The sequence below is a fragment of the Dromaius novaehollandiae genome, chromosome 2, assembly GCF_036370855.1.
Source record: "Dromaius novaehollandiae isolate bDroNov1 chromosome 2, bDroNov1.hap1, whole genome shotgun sequence".
NCBI lineage: Eukaryota > Metazoa > Chordata > Aves > Casuariiformes > Dromaiidae > Dromaius > Dromaius novaehollandiae.
The window spans coordinates 97,760,810-97,781,819 of NC_088099.1; the positions used below are offsets into that span (position 1 = coordinate 97,760,810).

The window sequence follows — 21,010 nt, forward strand, 5'->3', positions numbered from 1 at the left end:
ACCCCATTGCTCTCCATCTCTTCTTCTTTACCACGCTTACTCCTTCTCCCCCCCACCCCTCCCGAAAAAAGGTAGCTAACCCAAAACCCTGATACTCTTCCCCAGTGCCTGGTCTGGAGAAAAACCTAAAAGCTTAGAAGAAAAGGGAGACCAAAATACTTCATATATAAGTTTTTTCTTCATTTTTAAATAAACCCTGAAATGTTAGTATTATATGCTGCATTTCATTTCCTTGAAATGTCATCTGTAATTAAGTAATTCAAATGAATTCATGGTCCTCAGAAGGTGCTACTTGGCTAGGCTTCTGGCTGACTTCAGCTCTGGCCATCTGACTGTATCCTGACTAGAGCCCAAATGCCTTTTGGGAAACGTCTGTGGGTCAACACAGAGACAGGTGAACTGCTTTTGCTGCTAGGTCCAGGGGCCATGGCTGAGTTTGATTTAGGGCTGGTGTGAGAATGGATTAGGAAGCTACATATTGGCTGTGGTTGCCCCTGAGAGAGGTTAGGGGTAGGCAGTAGTGACCCAGGCTTCGCATAGCACTAGGTTTGAAAAGGGCTAGGTTGCACTAAGGCTGATCCAGACATGAGGACGTGTCAGACCTCAGCTGCTGGGAGTCCTGAGGCAGATATCAGGGAGAATTCAATCTCAGCAGAAGCCATCAGCTAGGTTTATTGCTGCTTTCTGAAACTGTCCATCAGGCCAGAGTAGGCACTGGCAAGGGCAGGCAGGCACAACTGGGCGAGGGTCAGGGCTGAGAACAGCATTTCTGGCCAGCAGAAGCTAACAAGCCAAGTTCAACTGATGAGTCCAAAAAAGTTGGGCTGAGGGGCAGTGCTAAGTCTGAGATGGGCAAAAGCTATTGCTGGGGTTGGGATTAGTGCTGCTGTCCAGGTCAGAACTTCAGTTAGCAGGAAGCTTTGTTCCCAGGCACCAGTAAGCTAAATTTATTGCTGGGGACAGGCAAGGCCAAAAGGCTTGGTTTAAGGCTGCTACTTGGATGCCAGTTATAATAAAGGAGAAAGGATAGATCTTAGAAACATTATAAAGAAAGTAGTGGAGGTGGAAGGGGATTTGTCAGACTTGGACATTTAAAGCGTGAAGGAAAAGGGAAAGATTTAAAAAATAGACAAGTTACAGGCTTCTGTGAGTGGGAGACAGTAAAAAAAACCTGATACAACAGGGAATTGAGCAAAAGATCATGAGTTCATGTTCTAGTTATGGAGGAGGAGATACCAGGAAATCATTAGCTTCCCAGTCTTCAGTTTAAAAAGTTCTTACATAAAACAGATTAATGTGTTATAAGAACGCCTCTCTTTCTTAACCCTTTAATATGTTGATTTAACAAGCTCTGATTTCCACTGTCTATTACTGTAGACAAGCCACTGCTTTGCTTATAAACTGAAAGGACTTCCTAAGGAATTAAGGGCAAACTAGAAGGTAGAATGAGAGCGAGAAATCAAGAACGAAAGTGGTGGGGTTTTGTTTTTGTTTTGTTTTTTTTTTTTTTTTTTGCCTGCGTGCTTGCAGACTACAGCTATAACCTGCATTTGCCCAGGAACTCTGGAGTATACTTGAGTACACTCATCTTGTTGTTTTGCATTCCACTGCACTTCAAGTCAGATGAGGTGCTGTACAAGCCCATATATTCTTCTATTTGACCATCTTTTAAAATGTATTACTGTGCCTAACTTTTAAGAACCACTGCATTTTTATGCATGTTCGTAATTAATCTGCAACTAAGCATCTATTTAAAATGAAAATTTCAAATATACTAGAAGAACACATACAAGGCTTCTGCAAGAGAAACTCTCTTGTAGGGATGCTTGCAAAAATGCCCATCAGACAACAGGGTCTGTCTCCCTCAGTTTTGGAGATCCCTATGGATGTATGAAAGGGCTATGTGAGCCCTACACCCCAGAGCGAGCCTCTGGTACCTCCTCTAATTCTTCCTCTACAACCATCACCTCAAGGACCCAGGATGAACACGCTGCAAGAAGGATGAGGTAGGCTCACACACATAGCCTGAGAGCATTTCCCACAAGCTTAAGTAAAAGTGTTATATTTCAGAAAGGTGCTGTTGATTCTGTTCCACTGAAATCATTTCAGATTTGGCTACAGAGCAGAGTCGGACCTAGTGATCGTAGTTAAACTATTTCAGAACAAAGATGTCGCATCAACCTCTTCCCTTACTTACCCAACAGGCTTTGTCTTAAGGCAGAGAGCTCTGCAGTATTTAATATTGCTGCCTCTGCTGACACTTTAAAAATCAAGGTAATAGGAAAAAAAAAGGTTCGCACCTCGTTCAAATTTCAGTCTCTTGTATAACTGAAACTGGTCAACAGGTACCAAACAGGCAATCTGAAATGAGAAACGAATGGATAGGAAAAATGTTAAAAACAGAAAGACTTAGAAAAAAACTAGTAAGCACCATGTTCTACATGCCTGCATTCCTGAGCTGGATCTCAAATCCACCTTCTTTTCCTGCCCATTTTTCACCACCACATTCCTCTGTACCTGGCCTTCCTTCTCCAAAGTGTAAAGTAGTTCTTGACCTCTCTTCTTTAAGCCACGCAGCCCAGGAGTTCAGCCCATATGTTTTTTACCATGCACAGGAAAGCCTTCTTTGTGGGTTCTATATTTATTTCACGTTCCCCATTTTGTTTCATGTTGGTGTGATGTAACGAACACTGACAGATTGCCAGCCCTGGAGATTGAAGTCTGTTATTTATACACAAGAATACAGCCAAAACTGGAAAGTCCCTCATTAATGTCTCCCCATGTTAATGGCAGGGGTCAGTTACCTCTCAGGAACGTAGAAGCTAGTCTGGTTTCCATTTTTTACCCATGTCATGGCTTTTTGGCTAAGATAGTTAATGCTGTTGGAATTTACCTTAGAAACACACCAGCCCACTGGGAACTGGACTGAAGTTAAGAGATTGAATTGGCATAGACAAACAGGCTTTGCCAATATATTTTATGCATCACCATAATTGGACTAGCAGCTAAAAGGCTAAAGGCTCTATTTTCAATTAACAGTCTCTGTAAGAGCACCCTATTTAAGACTAATACACTGTATATGGTCTAAGGAGGTGTTAAAATAAAACTTCGTGGCCTCTCAGGAGCTGAGTTTATCACATTCAAAATCTAACTTCATTCTATTTGATCCATTCATAACATTGTACATTTTCTAACAACACTGAAAATTTCTCTTCAGCTACCTCACTGCCCTTCTCTTCTACTAAGAATAAATCTAGACTGATACCAATATAAGACCTGATCTTTTGAAGCACTGTGAGACAGTAGCTCAAAGTGAAGGGTTCTCAACCCTCATATCCAGTACCCCACTATAGTCCTTCAGATTACTGTAAAAGGCAAAATGTTGCCCTCAGTGAAGCAGAAACTGGCCACTGCTATCCTCCTGGGTTGTGCTGCAAGGCATTCACATGAGAAGAAATACAAAAACCAAGAAAAAAAAAAGCTGCTATTATGCTGTTAATACATTTTGCTTCTATAGATGGAAAAAGAAAAGTAAAGAATATATTCATTTGTATATTATAAGAACTGAAATCACTTTAAGATCTCAAGTAAGTTGGAATTAAAATTGCATTTCAAAGGTACATATGTGGATCATTTATTTGACCTAAACCAACATCATACAAAAAATAATGCCATTGATGTCAAGATTTAAAGGTGCTTTAAAGGTGCTTAAACGATTTATAACTGAAGGAATAAGAGGATTTGATAGCAAACTGTGAAACTTTAACAAATCTTTAAAGAATGTGTTTTTAGCTTAGTGAGTGAGTCCTAGGGGTCAAAATACTGCTTTCATTCTGAATTCTAAGTAGAGTATAAAACATTTTTAGTATTAAAGTATTTTTATAAGATAAACCATATTCCTTCAACATGGCTCTGGGACACAGTGAACTTCCTGGGAAATTCTTCACCTGTTCATCAGAAGTTAGCTGAAACATTCTTGGGAAAAAAACAATGAAATCTTAATCAAACAAGAAAAAAAAAGAGTGAAGTTTAGCAGCTTCAGCAAAGAACAATACCAACCAATAAAATTATATAAAATACACAAAACCCATCATTCTAGTATTGCCCACTCTCCCCCGGCAGGTGGAAATCTAAATAGAGTTTGGAAAAACAAAAAACAGTCATCTGTTTTTCTGTAGCTTGGTGAGCATTGGCAGCTACTTTAAAATTTTACTCCATTATGACTAAATTAAAACAGTGAGTCTCAATGCTGTAAGATTAACAGCCACTTGAGGGGATAGTTTAGTTGACTGGGTTTTTTGGGGGGGATCTGGGGTCTTGCTCTTGCTTTTACAAATAAATTTTCAGGGTCAGTTTTATTGAGCCCAGAATTCCCCATGTATTAAAAATCAGCCTTTTCATTTCAGTGGGAGCCAAGTTTTAATGTGGATTTCAGTAAGTTGTAGAGTTCGTGCAGAGAGCTTCCTTTCCATCTATTTAAAACCTGAACTTACCATGCCAGCCTTTCCCACTGGTTTCATCTAGCCCCACGCTTCTTCCTATGTAGCCTCATCACAGCCCAGACCCCCCTTCCCTGCACACAGCTCCAGGCGCCGAACAAACACAGCCCATCTCTTCCGCCACAGACTCTCCCGAGCTTTGAAAGACCTACTCCTGATATTATCTGCATGGAAATCAATCTGAAAGATGCTGAGCTGAAGCCTCTCACAGACTTAGTATCTTTATGCCAGAGGTAGGGAAGGCACAATCTGCGACTGCCTGAATTCAGAGCCATAGCGAACCTGTACACAAAACTTCAATTTAAAAAAATTAAACATGTTAGTATCAGGTCCCTGGTTATCATAAAGCAGCAAATCCTTTCCTCAGGGAACTTTTAATCTCATTTACACTTAATAGTGAAGGACAGCAATAAGCACAGCATGGAAATTAAACATTTATCTCCTCCTACTTGGCATCAGATTCTTGATGTTCACATTCATAACATTTCTCCAACCCCACCCAAGAGTCCATCCCAAACACCTCCTCCCCTGCACAGCTGTACACACCTATGGGTTCAACAGACAATGCAGATCTGGGGCAGGAATCAAACCAGCAAAACAGCTGGTGGCAAAGGACCATAAGAGAAAAAACATGAGTACATCACAAAGCAAGACACTTCTTATTCTTACTCTAGGTTAAGAAATTACTCAATGTAACAATGCCATCTGAGAAATGTCACAAGAAAAGTTTTAGGGCTATTTGTTTAATACTAGGTTAAAGCTACAATAAAGACCTCTGAAGAAAATGAGAGATTAGGGCTCTCCTCTCCCAAAAAGATGTTGATTTGAGACCTAACCAGACTTTTGCAAGTTGAAATAAACTTTCAGTTTTTCTATACAACTTAAGCAGCTTCTGCAGTTATACAGTACTGCTGTTACACAGCACAGTTTTACTTAAGAACAGCAGCTTTCACCTGTAGTAAATAGGTCAATGGAAAAAAAACAAAATTTTGAAGGCTCATTACCACAAAAGGTACCAACTGGACTCTTGCCAAGTGTCCAAAAGGTTGCCTGATATGGTACAGTAAGTGGTGATGTTATTACTCCGTGAGATAAAGGAGCAAAGAAAGGAAAATGAAAGGGTTCAAAATAACTGGGTCCAGTTTACACAGAGCCAGACTGCTCCCTGTAACTCGAGCAGTGCAGTAACCAGGAGCCAAGGAAGAACAACTCCCCTGTTTTCAAACACTGGCTACCACAGTGGAAAGGGAAAATCCTTACTCCACCTATTCTCAGGCTTTCAAGGAAGATGCAAGCAGGCCATCAGGAAAAATGAATAGCTCTTACTTCCTTTCACACCCATATGAATCAAGCCTCCATCCTGCCTAGAGAGGGAAGTTCATCAGGACAAGCGCTTCTCTCTTTAGCAGATGCCTAGCAAGGACAGATCTGGCACTGGCAGCATCAATCAGGCTGCCCCAAAGGGTTGCATTGCCAATCTCTGCTAAAAAAGAGGCAGTGTCTAATTTTGCAAGGAATGCAGAACAGGGGCTGGGGAGGAGGTGAGAGAGTTGCGGGGGGGTATCAACCTCCTTGTTGTTGGGAATTATCTCCTCTCCTTTCTTTACTAGATACCATGTTCACCAGTTTCATCAAGTAGATCCTCTCTCATTTAGTGAACAATGAAAAACAATGTAAGACTCTCACCTGCTGCCTTTGGATTTATTTAAGAACTGGTAAACAGCAAGAACAAAAGTTTTAATTTTGACCCTGAAAAAGAGAGGTCTGCTTGCAACATTTTCTCACCTGCCTCCCCATTTTACCATTTCATTCACCCCTAGCAAAATACAAACTAGTTTTCAATTTAAAAAAAGAACTGGTATTTTAAACTGACTCCCAATGGTTTGGTTTTTTTTTTTTTTTTTTTTTTTTTTTTGCTCAGCTATATACAGAATATAACAGAATATAACGCAATTAAGAATTTTAAGATCTGGGTCACTGTCCCATTTCAGCATCTCTTTACAAGGAACTGAGAGCCCTGGACAAGGTTAGCACTGGGGTAGATCAGGCACTTTCACAGGCAGAGGGAAGCTCAGCAGAAACTGCCCTGAATGCAAAGGGGCAACGCTGCCTGCCAAACTCAGAGGCAAAAGGAGAGCCCAAACCAGGCTCTCTCTTAGGGCCTGCTGCACCGTTTTAATCCAGATCAGATTACATGGGTCACGGGCATCAGCTCTGCAAGCTTCAGAGCAATGCAGGAATCAGAAACAGCAAAGAAGCACAAGCCCCTAGACGTCACCTCCATGAGCACTGCATTAGAAGGCCCTGCGTGTGCTAGAAACATACCCGCTTCGTGGCTTCCACTGGTGGTTGGATTTGCACCAAGTAGAACCATTTCAAATCATGATAAAATACCCCTTATTTAGATTAGGTCCAATTAAATCAATGGAGCAAATTCCCCGCAGAGGCTGGAATATTCGAGATGGAAGAACTCTGCGCTGTTAAAGAGAACTGCATAACGTAAGACGTTACTTCCACCTCCTGCTTCCAGGAACGAATCCAAATCAGTTTTGTTTATTGTACTATTAGACCTCAAAAGGACAAACATCTTGTTTAATGAGATTGTTTTTAAACTTTCCTTCTTTGCACAACCAGCTATTTGAAATAGAGCCTGCAGCCAAAACCGCTGCCTCCCCACGACCAACACCCATTAATTCGACTTTAAAACAAGCTATACTACAAGCAGCTGCGATCTTAACATAACAGGTCAAGATACGACCTAGGATTACACTTGATTTCACGTGCTCCAGCGGAACGATTCCTTCTGTTTGAATGCACTATTTGTCCAAAACAAAAACTGCCAAGGAACATACTAGCTTCAGCCAGATTTTATTATAGAAGAAAACCAGGAGTTTTAAAAAACACATTTTGAAAATATTGCAAGGTACAGATTTTTTGTTCAAATGATTCTTCTTGGTTTAAGAATAAAAACCTGAAACAGTTTCTTCTGTTCCAGAGAGACACAGTGTTCTAGCTCACAAAAAGTAAAGCCTTATCTCCGCAAACCTCCTATACGCTGCACATAAGCAGTACTATGCCTCTTGTAGAGACACTTCCCTACTTCTCCTAGTTGTTAATTTCTTGATGACCCATAGGAGAACAAATTCTATCACCTGTTTAAAATTTAATGTTTTGCCCAAACAAAAAGCAACGCAAGGATGCATGTATGTCAGAATCAAGTCAAGTACCGAGAAAAGACTCTAACAATTTAGTACTGAATAAGAAACTGATTAATTTTACTGAGAAGATATGACACACTTTCATTACAATGAAGACAAATAGGTCACTGGAAAGCACTGAACAACTGTTACACACCTTGAATAAGGACCTTCGCAGAGGGAAGTAAAGGAACTTTCATAATTACGACATGCATTATAAGCTGTATTATTAATCCTTCAGTTTCCTCAGTGAACAGGGCTCAATCCAAAATGCATTTGAGTCAATGGAAAGGTTTTTCTTCACTTTAAATTATGCCCAAGTTCACCTTATCTCCCTCATGCAGGCTAGGGCAAAAGGCATTTAAAAAGCAAACAAGACAATTGTGTTAGCTAACGCAATTAGACACAATTTAGCCCAAAGTATAGAAACCAATTTAACACCACTCCCATGAGAAAGATGGTTCAAACTGCTATTTTTTCTTCAAACTGTAACTGCACCTGATCAACTTCAATCACAGCAGAGACTGAAATGGACACAACCTAAAAAATACACCTTTTCAAAACCCTCATGCTAACAGGGGGACATGGGGGGAGATGACACAACTATTTTCCCTCCCTGTACAGGCAACAGTTACAAAATTTTCAGGAGAAAAATATAGCCTACATGCATATATTAATATATTTTATTGGGATCAGAGAAGGAACTTTTAACTACACAAGTATAAACAGCACTAAGGTGTATCCAACTGAATGGTAGGGAAAATGGCTAACAGACGTATGTTATTCTTCATGGCACTGTTCTGGTGAGGAATCTTATCCTCCCAGAGGCTGGAGACCAAAAATCCAGACTCTCTGGAGGCAAAAAGGCTGACACTTTTACGTCTGGAGTTTCAGACCACGTAATGAGTAATCTGTAATTCTAAATAGTACTTCCATGCCAAACAACAGTCATAATTAATCTTATTTTTTACCATCTGAATGAGGCTCTATTCTTTAAGTAATAGCTTTCAAAGGCCACATTTTCTCATGGAACAGTCTTTACAGAGACTAAAAAAAGCATACAGAGAGCTCATGTCATCTATAGCTTACATATTAACCTTTCAAATTAATAGAGACATTTGCTTGGATCTTTTAGGTATTCTTCATTAAAGAAATATGTATTTAGTAAAATATATACGCAGTTCATTTCAACCAGGCTGGGGGCTTGTTTGTTTGCTTGCTTTTTAAGCAGAAAGTCCATGCTACAGGTGCATTGCCAAAAGGGAGCTTCAGAACATTCATACATTCACAAGCCATTAACGCACATCTTGGGTTTAGTCACTCAGCCTCTAGGCCCCCAAAAGCACCCAAGGAAGAAGCTAATGGTCCATTAACACATGTCCTGGAACGTGCTCCTGCTTATTAGTGGGAAATATATCTTTATAATTCCTGTATTTTCACAACCCTAGCTTAACAGAGTAGAATTCTTTGTACCATTTGGTAAGTGTTTTTGAAAACAGCATTTTCAATTAAGGCTAGTTGCCTTCAATCTGGTGCGACAGGTGGGACATTGTTAGGGCCTCTCTGTGTCTATGCAGACGAAAGAAGGAAAGGAAACAGCTGACTGCTTTCCATGATCGCTGGGTTCAGCCAAAGAAAAGTTCCACCATATGCCTGCACACTGTACCAAATGTAGCTGTGACTCCCAGGCCCTGATTCAGCTAAGCACTCCATCTCAAATGCATGCTGGAGAGGAGGCCATGTACTTCTCTGGAGAAAAAGTATTCTTGGTAACTCTCTCCAACTCAGTGTGAGGTGTTATCCCCATTCCCTTATATTAGCAAAGCCACAGAACCTGGGGTTGTCTTCTGCACAGCTCCTCTGCACTCCTTCCCTGGCCAGAAGTGATTCCCTACATCTGCCATCACTGAGATCTTCCTGGCTCTGTGGCAGAGCAGAGAAGAAGAGCACAACCACCAGCCTCACCAGAACAAATTAAGTCTCTAATCTGAAGCCAAAGCTTTTGCCTCTCTATAGGTCTATCACTTGCATGCCTGCTTGGAGGGAAAATCCCATTCCAAAATGGATGGAACTGAGTTTGTCCCTGAATGCCACATCCCCAGTAGAAAATAACCAACCTGAAATACTTGTGAGAAATAACTTAGCTATTAGGGCCCACTCCAATGGCTTTTACTGCAAAGCACAAAGATTTTTGAAGGCAATGACCACTACTCACATTTACCAGGGAATTCCACTGCCAACGATTGCATTTGAATAGGATCAGATACATGTAGCACAATTATGTCAGTTGTATAGATTGGGCTCAAGGATACCCAGAAGATAATAAATTGCTTTTCTGTAGTTCAGGGATGGAGATCTGATTCTCCTTGATTTTCTCCCTGCACACAGATACAGGGAGAATGCGCAAAGCAAGGCAAAATCTTTTGTGGTGGCTACCACTTCTCCGTCCGTACTCCCAGGCCCAGCAGGGGCCTACCTGGCTCTCGGAGCAAGCAAGAATAGCTGCAGGACTACATCAGATTTTCCCTCAGTTTTCCATGGCTTTCTAGATGCACAGAATAGCTGGCACCTATAAAGGTTCCAGCCAGGCTGCCAACAGCTCCTCCCCATGTCATGGGTTTGGTGCTAAGCCCAATTTAGAAACTTTACAACATCTCTAAATCAGGCAGGATGCTGTCTGAGCATTGCTGAGAGGCCTTTAGATAGCAGGGCAGGGGCATTTACAGGCCTCCTGAATCCCTTTACACTGAATGGTGTAGGAAGGTCTGAGAACTACATTTCCTCCTGAGCTTCTCTATATGCAGCCTTCAAATTGAGCCTTCATGTTGCTCTAGGGGATGGTGCACATGCTAGTGCAACAGCTCTGCATCAATCCCATTTCACTTCTGAGCCCTCTCCCATCTCTGCCTTGTGACTTAAGGCACTTTTTTCACCTCTTCAGACCAACTTTCACCCAGTGTTGTGCAATAACCTTTCTTTCAATACAATTATACAGTCTTAATGTTTTTCTGTTGCAGCCCAACAAAAACATGCGGGAAGAAATCCTGGCCCTGCTTACAATCAGTATGAGTTCTTGCCCTTGGCTTTTGAGAGGTGCTAGAATTTCAGTGTTTATAGTCAAATCAAATCTGATTTAATTGACAGTACTAATGGAGATTCAGCAGTTCTGGGATACAGGGTATTCTGGTTAAGTCACCTGCATGGGTAATTCAGGGGTTGTCTGGATGCCAAGTAAGATTTTCCTCAAGGCACAGGCGGAAAGAAAAAAGAGCAAAACCCTTGAAAACATCTGTTTGCTTCTAGTTTCTCTTGTCAGTCAGGCTTCTTGCCAGAAGCTCATTAAATGTAATTAAAGCAGGGAAAAGTATATGATCATATTTATTATGTAGATAAAGAAAGGAGGTTAGGAGGTTTTATGTTAAAAAAAAGAGAGAGAGAAGCGTTGATACCTCTGCTTCTTGTAGGGTCCCATGGTTCAAGCATACCATGTCTGGACAAGTGATAGGAGAGCCACAACCTTCTTGAATTGCCAGCTGCATGTACTGTTTTAGGCACTAGAAACAAGGAAAGAAAAAGAATGATGGAAAGTTACAGCCCACATGTTGGTAACACACGGATGCTAGAGATACTGCACAGCTACCACTTCCACTTCCTTAACTGGCTGTCCTGAAGCTCCAGCACACAGAAAACATCAATTATTACAAGTATGAATGCTACAAGCCATTGCATTGGAAAGAATGCAACAAAGAACAATTAATTATGTACGACTTCATCTGCCGAGCATTGTGTTTACCCAAGTCAGCAAGTCAGATCTGTCAGCACTAATGTCTAGACTCCACTAAACTAGGGTTGGGGGATGGGGGGTGCTTTCATCCTACTTGAACAGGCGTTGCTCTTTTCTGTTTTGTCTTTCCTTCCTCATTCTTAAAAGACTCTCCATGATAGGAGACCTTAGTTACAAGGAGGAGACTACTGTTCTCAGCTACATAAAAGGGGGAAGAGGATTGTACCCTGGCTAGAAGGTTAACCTGCTCTAGAAGATGTGAAATGATCAGTTCCCGCCTCCCGCCACAAGTCCTCCCAGAGAGATCAGGTAATTCCCATGATTTACCATCACCCTCTGGTCTATTGAGCAAGAGTTTAAAGTCCGTTTCCAGCATGGAGACCTTCTTATGAACGTTTCCACGTTGTTTCATTACACAAGAATAGTAGGCTTTTCCTCCTCCCGCTGTATTTTACTTGGCCTGCCAGTTTCCAATATCTCTGATTTGGATGTTAGGGGTCCACAACTCCTGTCTATTTCATACAATTTATATGGTCTTCGGTAAAATCAAACTGGCAGAAAACTAGTGTAACAGGCTACAGAACAATGCTCTTAAGTTTTCATCTCAAAACTACAAAGGTAAGAAACCAAGCTGACTTCCAATTAAAAAAACCCAAAAATCTGGTTGGAAAAAAATGAGAAAACATACAGCAAATTCCAAATCACTGCTAACAAAATAACAAGACATCGATTTCTGGCAGATTTTGGTATCAGCTTGCATAGTTTATCTTAAATGAAAAACAACATATTTTATGAGCAACAGGACTAATGAAGCTTTGTTCCCCGCAGACTTTTATTACAAGTCCATGTGGTAAACCTCTCCTCCTTCTCAGTACTGCCAGCTTCTTCCCCTACCGCCCTCGCACCCTTTCCCCCTCCCCATGCCCCCATCCGGCTTCCGCCTCTGAGGACAGCTAATAGGTTGAGCACTACCTGACTGTCCCTCATTAGGGCAGCTAATTTGGGTTTCCCTTTCTAGGCCCCGGTCAATTTTCTAGAAATATGTAGAAGTGTAAAGTCTTTGAGACCTCTGCCTGTCTGCCAAGCTGGACTGTCAGCCCTGGTAAAGCCCTGGGACTCTTCGCAAACAGTTTTTCCAATATTCATAGGCATTCAAGCCTACATTAGTTTGGATCATTCTGATAAGGCCTTGCATATTGTGTTCTGATTAAAGAAAATTTCTCATTTGTATTTTTATTGGAAAGCTGGTGTGCTCTTAAATGTCAGGCTGTTTAGGAGTTTTCCAAAAGGAAAAGAGGTTTCCTTATTATTCTGTCTGTCCTTCCACTGAAATGTCAATGTCCACACCTTTTTGGTTAATTCTGATGAACTATGGAGAGAAATTACTTCAAAGCAAGTAGAATCTGTTTCACTTATTGGCATTTTAAATGAGTTTACTTTTGATTTGTAAATATCTGTAGCATAATTATTTAGAACTTTATAGGGGTATAACCTCAATGGTAAGCTTTAAACATTTAGATCATTAAGCACTTATGGATTTTGATCCAACATATGCCCCTGTGAGAAAGCAGCAGAGCAGGCTGTAAAGAAGAGATCGTGCAAGTAGTATGTGGGAGGTGGGGGAGATATCCACAAGTGAAGAGCCAAAGGAAGCCTGTCATTAACTGAAGGCACTATTAGCTACCCAGGGAAAGTCAGCCTGGATTTAACCAGGAGCTATCCCTTTATCACTCCCTGGTTTGTGCCTGCAGCCAGCACCCACCAGGACTGACGCCAACAGAAAATGCTGCCCTCCAGCTCCTGTCCCCAAAGCCCACACACATTGTATCATGCTGGATACATTCCTTAAGTATGCGGGTGACGCTCCAGCACATGCTTCTTGCATCTTGCTCCCGCCACTCAGGGGAGACCTGGTTATTTTCTGGATCAAGTCACATATCAGCACTTGGGGAAGGGGAATGTTCTCCTCCAAAGCATTTGGCTTGCCTTAATTTGTCAGCAAGCATGGGAGAACAACCTTTTACTTTTAGTGAGATCCTGGCTTCCGTCTCTACTAAATATCAGCCGGCGTCCCAGAAATCTGTTCTGACAGCATGATGCAGCGAACTCGTATTCTGGGGGCAGCTCAGGTCAACCAGTTACCAAGCAAGGACAAAGCCCGAGGAGTTACTGCAGGCCTACAAGCAGCCCAAAGGCTTGTTCTTAATTTAGAGTTCTAGGACAGAAGCTCAGAGCACTGACAATTATCCTTCCACAGAAGGACAGGCATGAAACTCTTAAGTAGTTTCTATCCGCAGTGCGGATTTTCAATTTAATTTCTACATACAATATCTAAACCATTAAGGTTATCAAGCCAGAAGAGCAGAGGTTTCTGAACTTTGTTAATGCATCTGGATTCTCCTCCTCTTCTAGCCCAATGCTTAACTGTAGGGGAAGCTAGCAAATTGAGGCTTCTGCTGTACTTTTAGAGGGTGCTGTGCTTTTAGGGGATGAGTTGGAGAGATTTTATAACAGGCTTCTGCAGCACCATGGACCTTCACATGTTTCACAGAAAACACCCCCATTAAATAGTTTCTATAGATATTAAATATTTTGCCTTAATTTTCTGGCCTTGGAAAAGGGGATTATGGGTGCAATTCAAGAAGGTGGTGAAAGGACTTAAAGGTGCTGGGAACCTTGAAAGAAACATTTAGCATTTATCACTGAAAGATTAAGCTTTTTACCTAAGTCCTCATCTAAGTTTGTACATGAACTAAGAATTGAACATCTTGCCTTTCCCTCCGCCCTGCCCTTCACAAGTTAGCAGCAAAGAAGAGATGGTGGAAAATTACTAAAATTTTAAAATGCATCTTGACTTAAACAGCAGGACTGTTTTTAGAGAGGTTTTATTATTATTATTTACAGCTCAGCTGCTACTTTATCATCTTACTTGAAAAGTGGCAAATAAAAGTAGCTGAAAAGATATACAAGCTGTAAATGTGATGAAAAGAGGATTCAATGTTTATACAATGAATCATGATTCACTTTCTCAGCAGTATGCTCTCCTACACTAGGGAGAAGAATACATTATATAGATACAAAACAGTAAAACTTCTAGTGCTTTTTGCCTGCAAAAATCAACAATATCCCAGTTAGAAAAACCACGAACAAATTACGTACGCTTGGTCTACGAATGAAGGTAAGATCAAGGAACTCAGGCCTCTGCAACACTAGAGTTCCTCAAAAGGATCTTACTCCAGGCACCCAAGAAATCACCACTTCTCAGCACCCGTGGGCACCACACCCCTGTCCACGAGCAGTTTCCCGCAGCGCGGCAGTTCACGAGCACAGGGCACAGTCAGCGGCTGGAGCGGCTGCAGTGCAGGACCTGCGGCTTTCAGAGAGAGTCGTACCACAGTTGCATTGTCCCCAGCCAGAGCAAGTCACCTGTGGCTACCTTCCCACCAGAAAAGCAAGGTTTCCAGCAAAGCTTCACGTAGTCGCGCCAGAGTGGTTGAGGCAATAGGATAAAAATTCATCGAGGCCTCACTGAACAGGTTTGAAACCTGCTGACTACAGATGAATCAAAGGAATTTTAACTCCCAAAGCTGCAAATGCACCTTAATCAATTAGCATTTTTCTTGACCCAGATTTTACCTGACAAGCAACTATACCATGTACATATTTGTTTGTATTCTATGTATGACACAAAATCTGATGCAACTAAGGAAGAAGGATCGATTGAAATGTGACAATATAATTCCACCAGCAAAAATCAGTGCATCTAACAGAAGGTCTAGGTGCTAATCTAACTTCATCAGCCAAGTTTTGCTCCTGTAGGACTGCTGTCAACTTCAGTGGAAACTATACTATGAACAATGTTACCCCCTCATCTGAGATTTATAATGCGTAATGAGACCTCTTTCAAATAGTTTGCTCTCTAAGCATTTTTGGGCAAGAATTTCTTTTTTTCTCCCCTTGCTATATTTTTGTCTCTCAGTCTGTCAGCTTCCCCAGTTTAATGAAATAAGATTAATATCCATTTACCTACTTCATAAAACGCTACTCATGAATATCTAGTCAGTTAAGGCCTGTAAAGTACTTGTATCAAATTATTATAATACATGCAACATACGTGCATGTGTTTTTACCTTACAGGACTTGTAGGAGAGATTACATTTTAGTCAAATATTTATGTACACCCCAAGTACACATTCTCCTCCTGGAACTAACAGGCTGTAGAAAGTACGTATCATAACAAAAGGAAATAATCTTGAAAAAAGCACTGAAAAGCCCAGTCCAGCAATACACAAATAACAAGAATTCCTTTCTCAGTAATAAAACACTTCCTGTAAGCTTCAAGAGTGTTTGCTATGGTCACCTGTAAACTCTAGGAATATAAAATTCTCTTTAGGCTATTCATAGATTCTTCATTTCAACACTTCTCCCACGTGCTGCTCTAACTTTAACTTTTTTTTCCCCCAAAGCATATTGTATGGAAGGGATTTTTAAAATACTGACTAAAAAATAGAAGTCTGTTTGGCAATGTATTTAATCTGCAAAGAGACCATAGCAGTTCTGCATTTTAACTTAGGAATTGGTTCGAAGTATAACTTTAGTATTATGTTGCTAGGTAATGAAGTGACAAAGGCACTATATCCCTCTCGCTGCAAAATCTTATCTTTCTATTTAAAGCCATTTTCAGATAACCTTCTCTGTACCAGAGACAAAAGATGAATCTCAGTCATTCCTACATACTGCTTTTTCCAAGTATGTTGACATGTTCCATTACCTTGCTCTTCTCCCATCTGTAGGCAGCATTTCAGCTTTCTAAATGCTACCTCATTTATTTGAATATGAAAGTATGAAATGAAACCACATATGTGACATGACAAAATCGAACAGGTAGTTTAAGAGGGATGGAGGGATGGCTAAGAAGAAAAAAAGCTGAAAGGTTTGGCCTATTTTCCTGTCAAATGCTACAAATATTGCAGCTGACCACTGTGTAGCAGGTGATACAGAAATTGTAAGACTTTTTTTTCCTTTCATTAAACATCATGATTACTGTGAAAAGGAAGGAAAAAAGAATCTACAGTATTTCTTAAGCAATATTAGACCGTGATCCACACTAAACTTGAAAATGCAAGAAATGAATGATAGTATTCTGCCAAAAGAAAAAAGACTTTCCAATTAATGTATAATTTGAAGAAAATTTCAATTTCAGAAAATTTAAGAAAACCTCACATTTCCATTTTAATATCAAGACTGATTTAAAATGTTAAATCTCTCAAAATTGTATAGGTTTTGGGTTTGGAGTATTTTAGCCTTGGTCTTCTGGCAATCTCAAAATCTGGGTGGGGGAGACTAGAGAGAGAGAGAGAAAAGACATAATTTTTCAGTTGGCACTCCAGGGGTCATGTGTATGTCTCATCTTACGATTCAGAAGAGATTAACATATAGACCTTTAGTTTTCATTTGGGTTCTCTGTTCGTGCAGCATTCATGTATTTTTTTTATTAAATAAGAAATAGCTCTCATTTCTTTCTTACCATTTGCAAAGGTCACCTATTTTCCAGTGCATACACATGACAATACACTAATACGTGGTATTGACTTCACTGGCACTGTAATTGTCAGAACTTTAAATATTCACCACAGTAACTGCCTGATCCAACCAGCATTTAATCAATGGCATTGTGTATTTAATTAAGTGTTTAAAAAAAAAAAAAAAAGCCCCAGAACCAAAACAGCACTCATAGTGCTTCTGACAGATCTACATAAAGTTTCATAGTATGTTCGTCATTGCCATGACATCTGTGCTGTTGTATGTTCAATCTATAAAACGGACCAGTCACTTTCAGTGTGTAGTATATGTACTCCTAAAATCTCCCAAGTATTTCTCAACAGGTCTTAAAAAGAGAGAAATCAAGCATATTGTCAGTTGGTTTAAGTCGTCTTAGAGGCATCTGCACTTCACTTGGGAAAAATTGAGGGGCTTTGCCAATTGAAAAAGTTAAAAAAAAAATACACCACAGAAATAGCCATTTATGAATTTGTTAAAGATAAACTTAGGATAGGCATGGTTTAAAGCAAAAAACAAAAAACCAATAAAGCACACATTTGTATTGCTCAAGCTGTACTTTTAACTGTTAAGGACCAAGTGCAGTGATAAATGAACTTACTTTCAAACAGATAGTATATCAGGCCACATGAGAGCCTTATTGAGAGAAATGTTTAGAAGAAAGTGAAAAAATGCCCTTCTAGTCTCAAATGTGATATTGGCATCTTTTAGCTAAGCAGAAGGGGAGGAGAAACATGAGTGACAAGCATTTTTTTTTTTGTCATGACCAAATGACAGCATCAACAAGGCAACATGACAATGGCAACCCTCCTGCTCCTCCACAAGCCTTTCTTTTTCTCCCCCTCCCCACAAAGCTTTCAAGTATGCCTGAGAAATACACTGTCATCAGTTTTATCTCATTGGATCTACCTCTCATGCTGCTAGACTCTGCTCAGATACACACTCTAAAATCAATTTACACATGACTCTCCACAGCCTGGCAGCCTTTCACAAGAGTCAGGGTAAGGAAGGGGTAGGCTCCTGGTAATCTATGCCATGAAGTGGTACAACAGCCACTGAGACCAGGGAAACTCACTACTCCAAAACCAAACTAGCTGTGAATACAGGACCACGAGGCTTGTCACTGGACTGTCTCTGTTACTGCTGTACTCCGAGGCATTGACAATTACTTCACATACACGTCTTCATCAGTAAAACAGAGATGACATCTGCTTCACAGAGGCACTGCTGTCACAAGACATTCTGGTTGCCTCTTCCTCACCTGTCTCCCCCATAGCTCCCTCCTTTGGCCACCACCCACGTGCTGCCACCTCTGCTCATTTCAAAGGCATGCAGCCCCTCTTCCTAAGGAGAAGCATTTCTCAAAAGGTAGTGGTGATGTCCTTTTGGTACCCCTGCTAACTCTGCCCAGGGTGTGATTCTGTCCAGAAACACATGCAAGAAGTTCTGAAACCATCTAAAATACTATAATAGTGCTATGGGTTAGGTGCCAATATTAGCAGGTGTGGGCATTTTCTTTTTCATGACTTTAAAACAAAGCTATTTTGAGACATTTCAAAAGTCAAGCTGGTAAAAAAAAAAAACCAAAATGTCAGAAATTGACAGCTTGGTACCTGTGGGTGGAGATGGAAAACAATCTGAGGTGAGCTTTATATAAAGTAAGTGGGGCATTGCAGCACAACGGCTATTTCAGAATAGGAGAACACAGTGTTCAGCCGCAAACACATGCGGGTGTCTCCTCGGATGGGGAAAAGAGGAGAGAGAGGAAGAGGGGATTGAATCCTCTCTTGAAAAATAGCACTAAGAAAAAAAAGAGCTGCCAAAAGCTAATGTTCCACAGATGAAAGCAAATCCAAATTTTCCCTTACTCTTAAGTTTTATTAAGTAGTCTTTCATTGGAGTATGCATGTACATTTGTTCCATTTAGCAGACATCCCACACACTGTGATCCACCACCCCCTTGTCTTTGATCTACACAGTCTCCTCTGCTCTGAGGCTTTTCTTTCCATACTTTTTGCTGATGATGCTGATCTTTCACGTCACTGTCTCCAGTTTGCCCAGTGCTTTTCTGCAAAAGCAGTCTGAGGCTTCACAGCACTATGGACAAAACGTGAACACCATTTTGCCATTCAAAGGAGGAGAAAGGGCAGGACACAGCTGCTCCTGAAGGAGTAAAGGAAGAAAAGGAGCCTTGGAAGGTCCCGCTGGTGAAGTGCAACACAGAAATTCCTATTTCTATGAGGGTTTTCCCTTCCCCTCCTGCAAAAGTAGCTGTCACAGCAGCACACAAGCTCATCTCTCAGTGGCTGCAGCTTTCCGGGGCCCTGGCCTCGCCAAGCAGGTGGCTGCTGAGGGCAGCAGGCTGTCCAGAGCAGCAAAAGAGTCATCTTCAATGTCCAGCCCTGGTCCTGCTGTCACACACATAGCTATAGCAGAAAATCTTGTTCTCCCAAACCTTCGAAACTAGCAGCAGTTGCACAGAGTGTTTCATAAACCAGAGGTATTTCAGCTGCTCTGAGTGGAGTCTTGCATCCTAGTGAAGAGAATAAATAAAACACCTTTGCTGGAAATGGAAAGATCACCAATTATCGCACACTTCAGTAGCATACAGAAGAGCAAGGGAAGAAACCAAGGTCTAAAGGAAGACAAAGTAGAATTGTTCTAGGCCTCTGCCTCAAGGAATCTCTCAAAGTTTAAATGTAGCTCCCATTTAAAGAAAGAAAAACTTTTCAATTTGAATTTGTTTGATGCACTGATTTTTTTTTAAGCAAAATAAAATTCAAAATAAATCTAAAAAAGCTTGGAACCATCTGTTTTAATTCAAAACATACTTTTAAAAACTTTCTGCTTGTAATAAATTGAAGGGGGGAAAAATCATTTCATCTTATCTTGATTGACTACCTCCGAATTTTTCAAAACTGCCAGCAAACAAACAAAAAAGTCATTAGAAAAGTCAAATTTCATCATAAAACTCTACTTTCAGAATATTCAGGACGGCACAGAAGCTACCTGTGTTTCTATTCAACTTTACACATTGGCTTCACCTTTTAAGGTTGCATGAAGCTTAATCTCATTTAGACTGGATTGTGTGTGTGCCAATAATGACAAACAGGTGGATCATCACTATATTTGTTTTGCACATTTTTTAACTCAGTTACCTCACACTCTTCTCAGAAATACAAGACCTAACAAAGAATTAGCTTGGAAAAAAAGAAGGATGAATCACGCTAATACTGCACAAATGTGTACTAACAACACAGAAGCAAACACATAAAATTATCTTTTGTTTTCACAGTTTGTTGTATGTGGTCTTAGGCAGTTCAAACCACATTCCAGTAAATAACACACAATATGGATATAAGCTGCTGCTTGACACCAATAGCAGCAATACCGTTTATTGTTCAGCTGGCTCACATCAGGAACCTGAAATACTTAGGAAGAGAGGGAAAAAGAGCAAAGACAAAACAGAACTGGCCTGTGAAGGAGAGGCTGACACTGGCTTGCTGACACATTTACTGACCCACAAAACCATGTTCTCTGTAACAGCACTGCACTATTTTATCCTGTCATCTTCTCCAGCAGGACAATCCTACCAGATCTGGAAAAATTTCACCTTGTTTAGTGCTTACAGGCTACAGACTCACCCTGTGCTTTCTGTAAGGCCTTTAATAGCTCCAGACATTGTCCATAAGGTATTTTATAGCGTTCCAGCTACCAGGATATTTCTAGCATGAGGAAGGGAGGTTTACGTGATCATACTGCTCATTGGGTCTCCCAGCTGATTTCCAGTTTCAGCCAGCTTTTGGAGTCTCTGAGCTGCATGCTTTCCTGCCAGTTGAAGAGCACCAAAGCCCGGGCAAAGAGACACTCCAAGCAATGTCCCTGCCAAAGCAAGGCGAGGAGGAGCTGGCCAGTCCATTCCTGGAGGTAGCCAGGCAGCACCACCTCATTCCAACCCCATCAGGGCCTTC

General features: G+C 40.9%; 1 protein-coding gene across 3 annotated transcripts in view; it reads right to left on the bottom strand.

Moving 5' to 3' along the window:
• Window positions 1–21,010, bottom strand: part of RNF144B (ring finger protein 144B) — a 96,739-nt gene that overhangs the window by 15,473 nt on the left and 60,256 nt on the right. For 2 of the 3 annotated variants that reach the window (XM_064506977.1, XM_026113346.2), the window contains exons 3-4: window positions 11,146–11,250; window positions 2,301–2,361 (exon numbers count right to left, since the gene is read on the bottom strand). In XM_064506977.1, the coding sequence (XP_064363047.1) occupies window positions 2,301–2,361; window positions 11,146–11,250 (166 nt within the window). The remainder of the gene's footprint in view (window positions 1–2,300; window positions 2,362–11,145; window positions 11,251–21,010) is intronic. The other variant, XM_064506978.1, reaches the window with a different exon arrangement.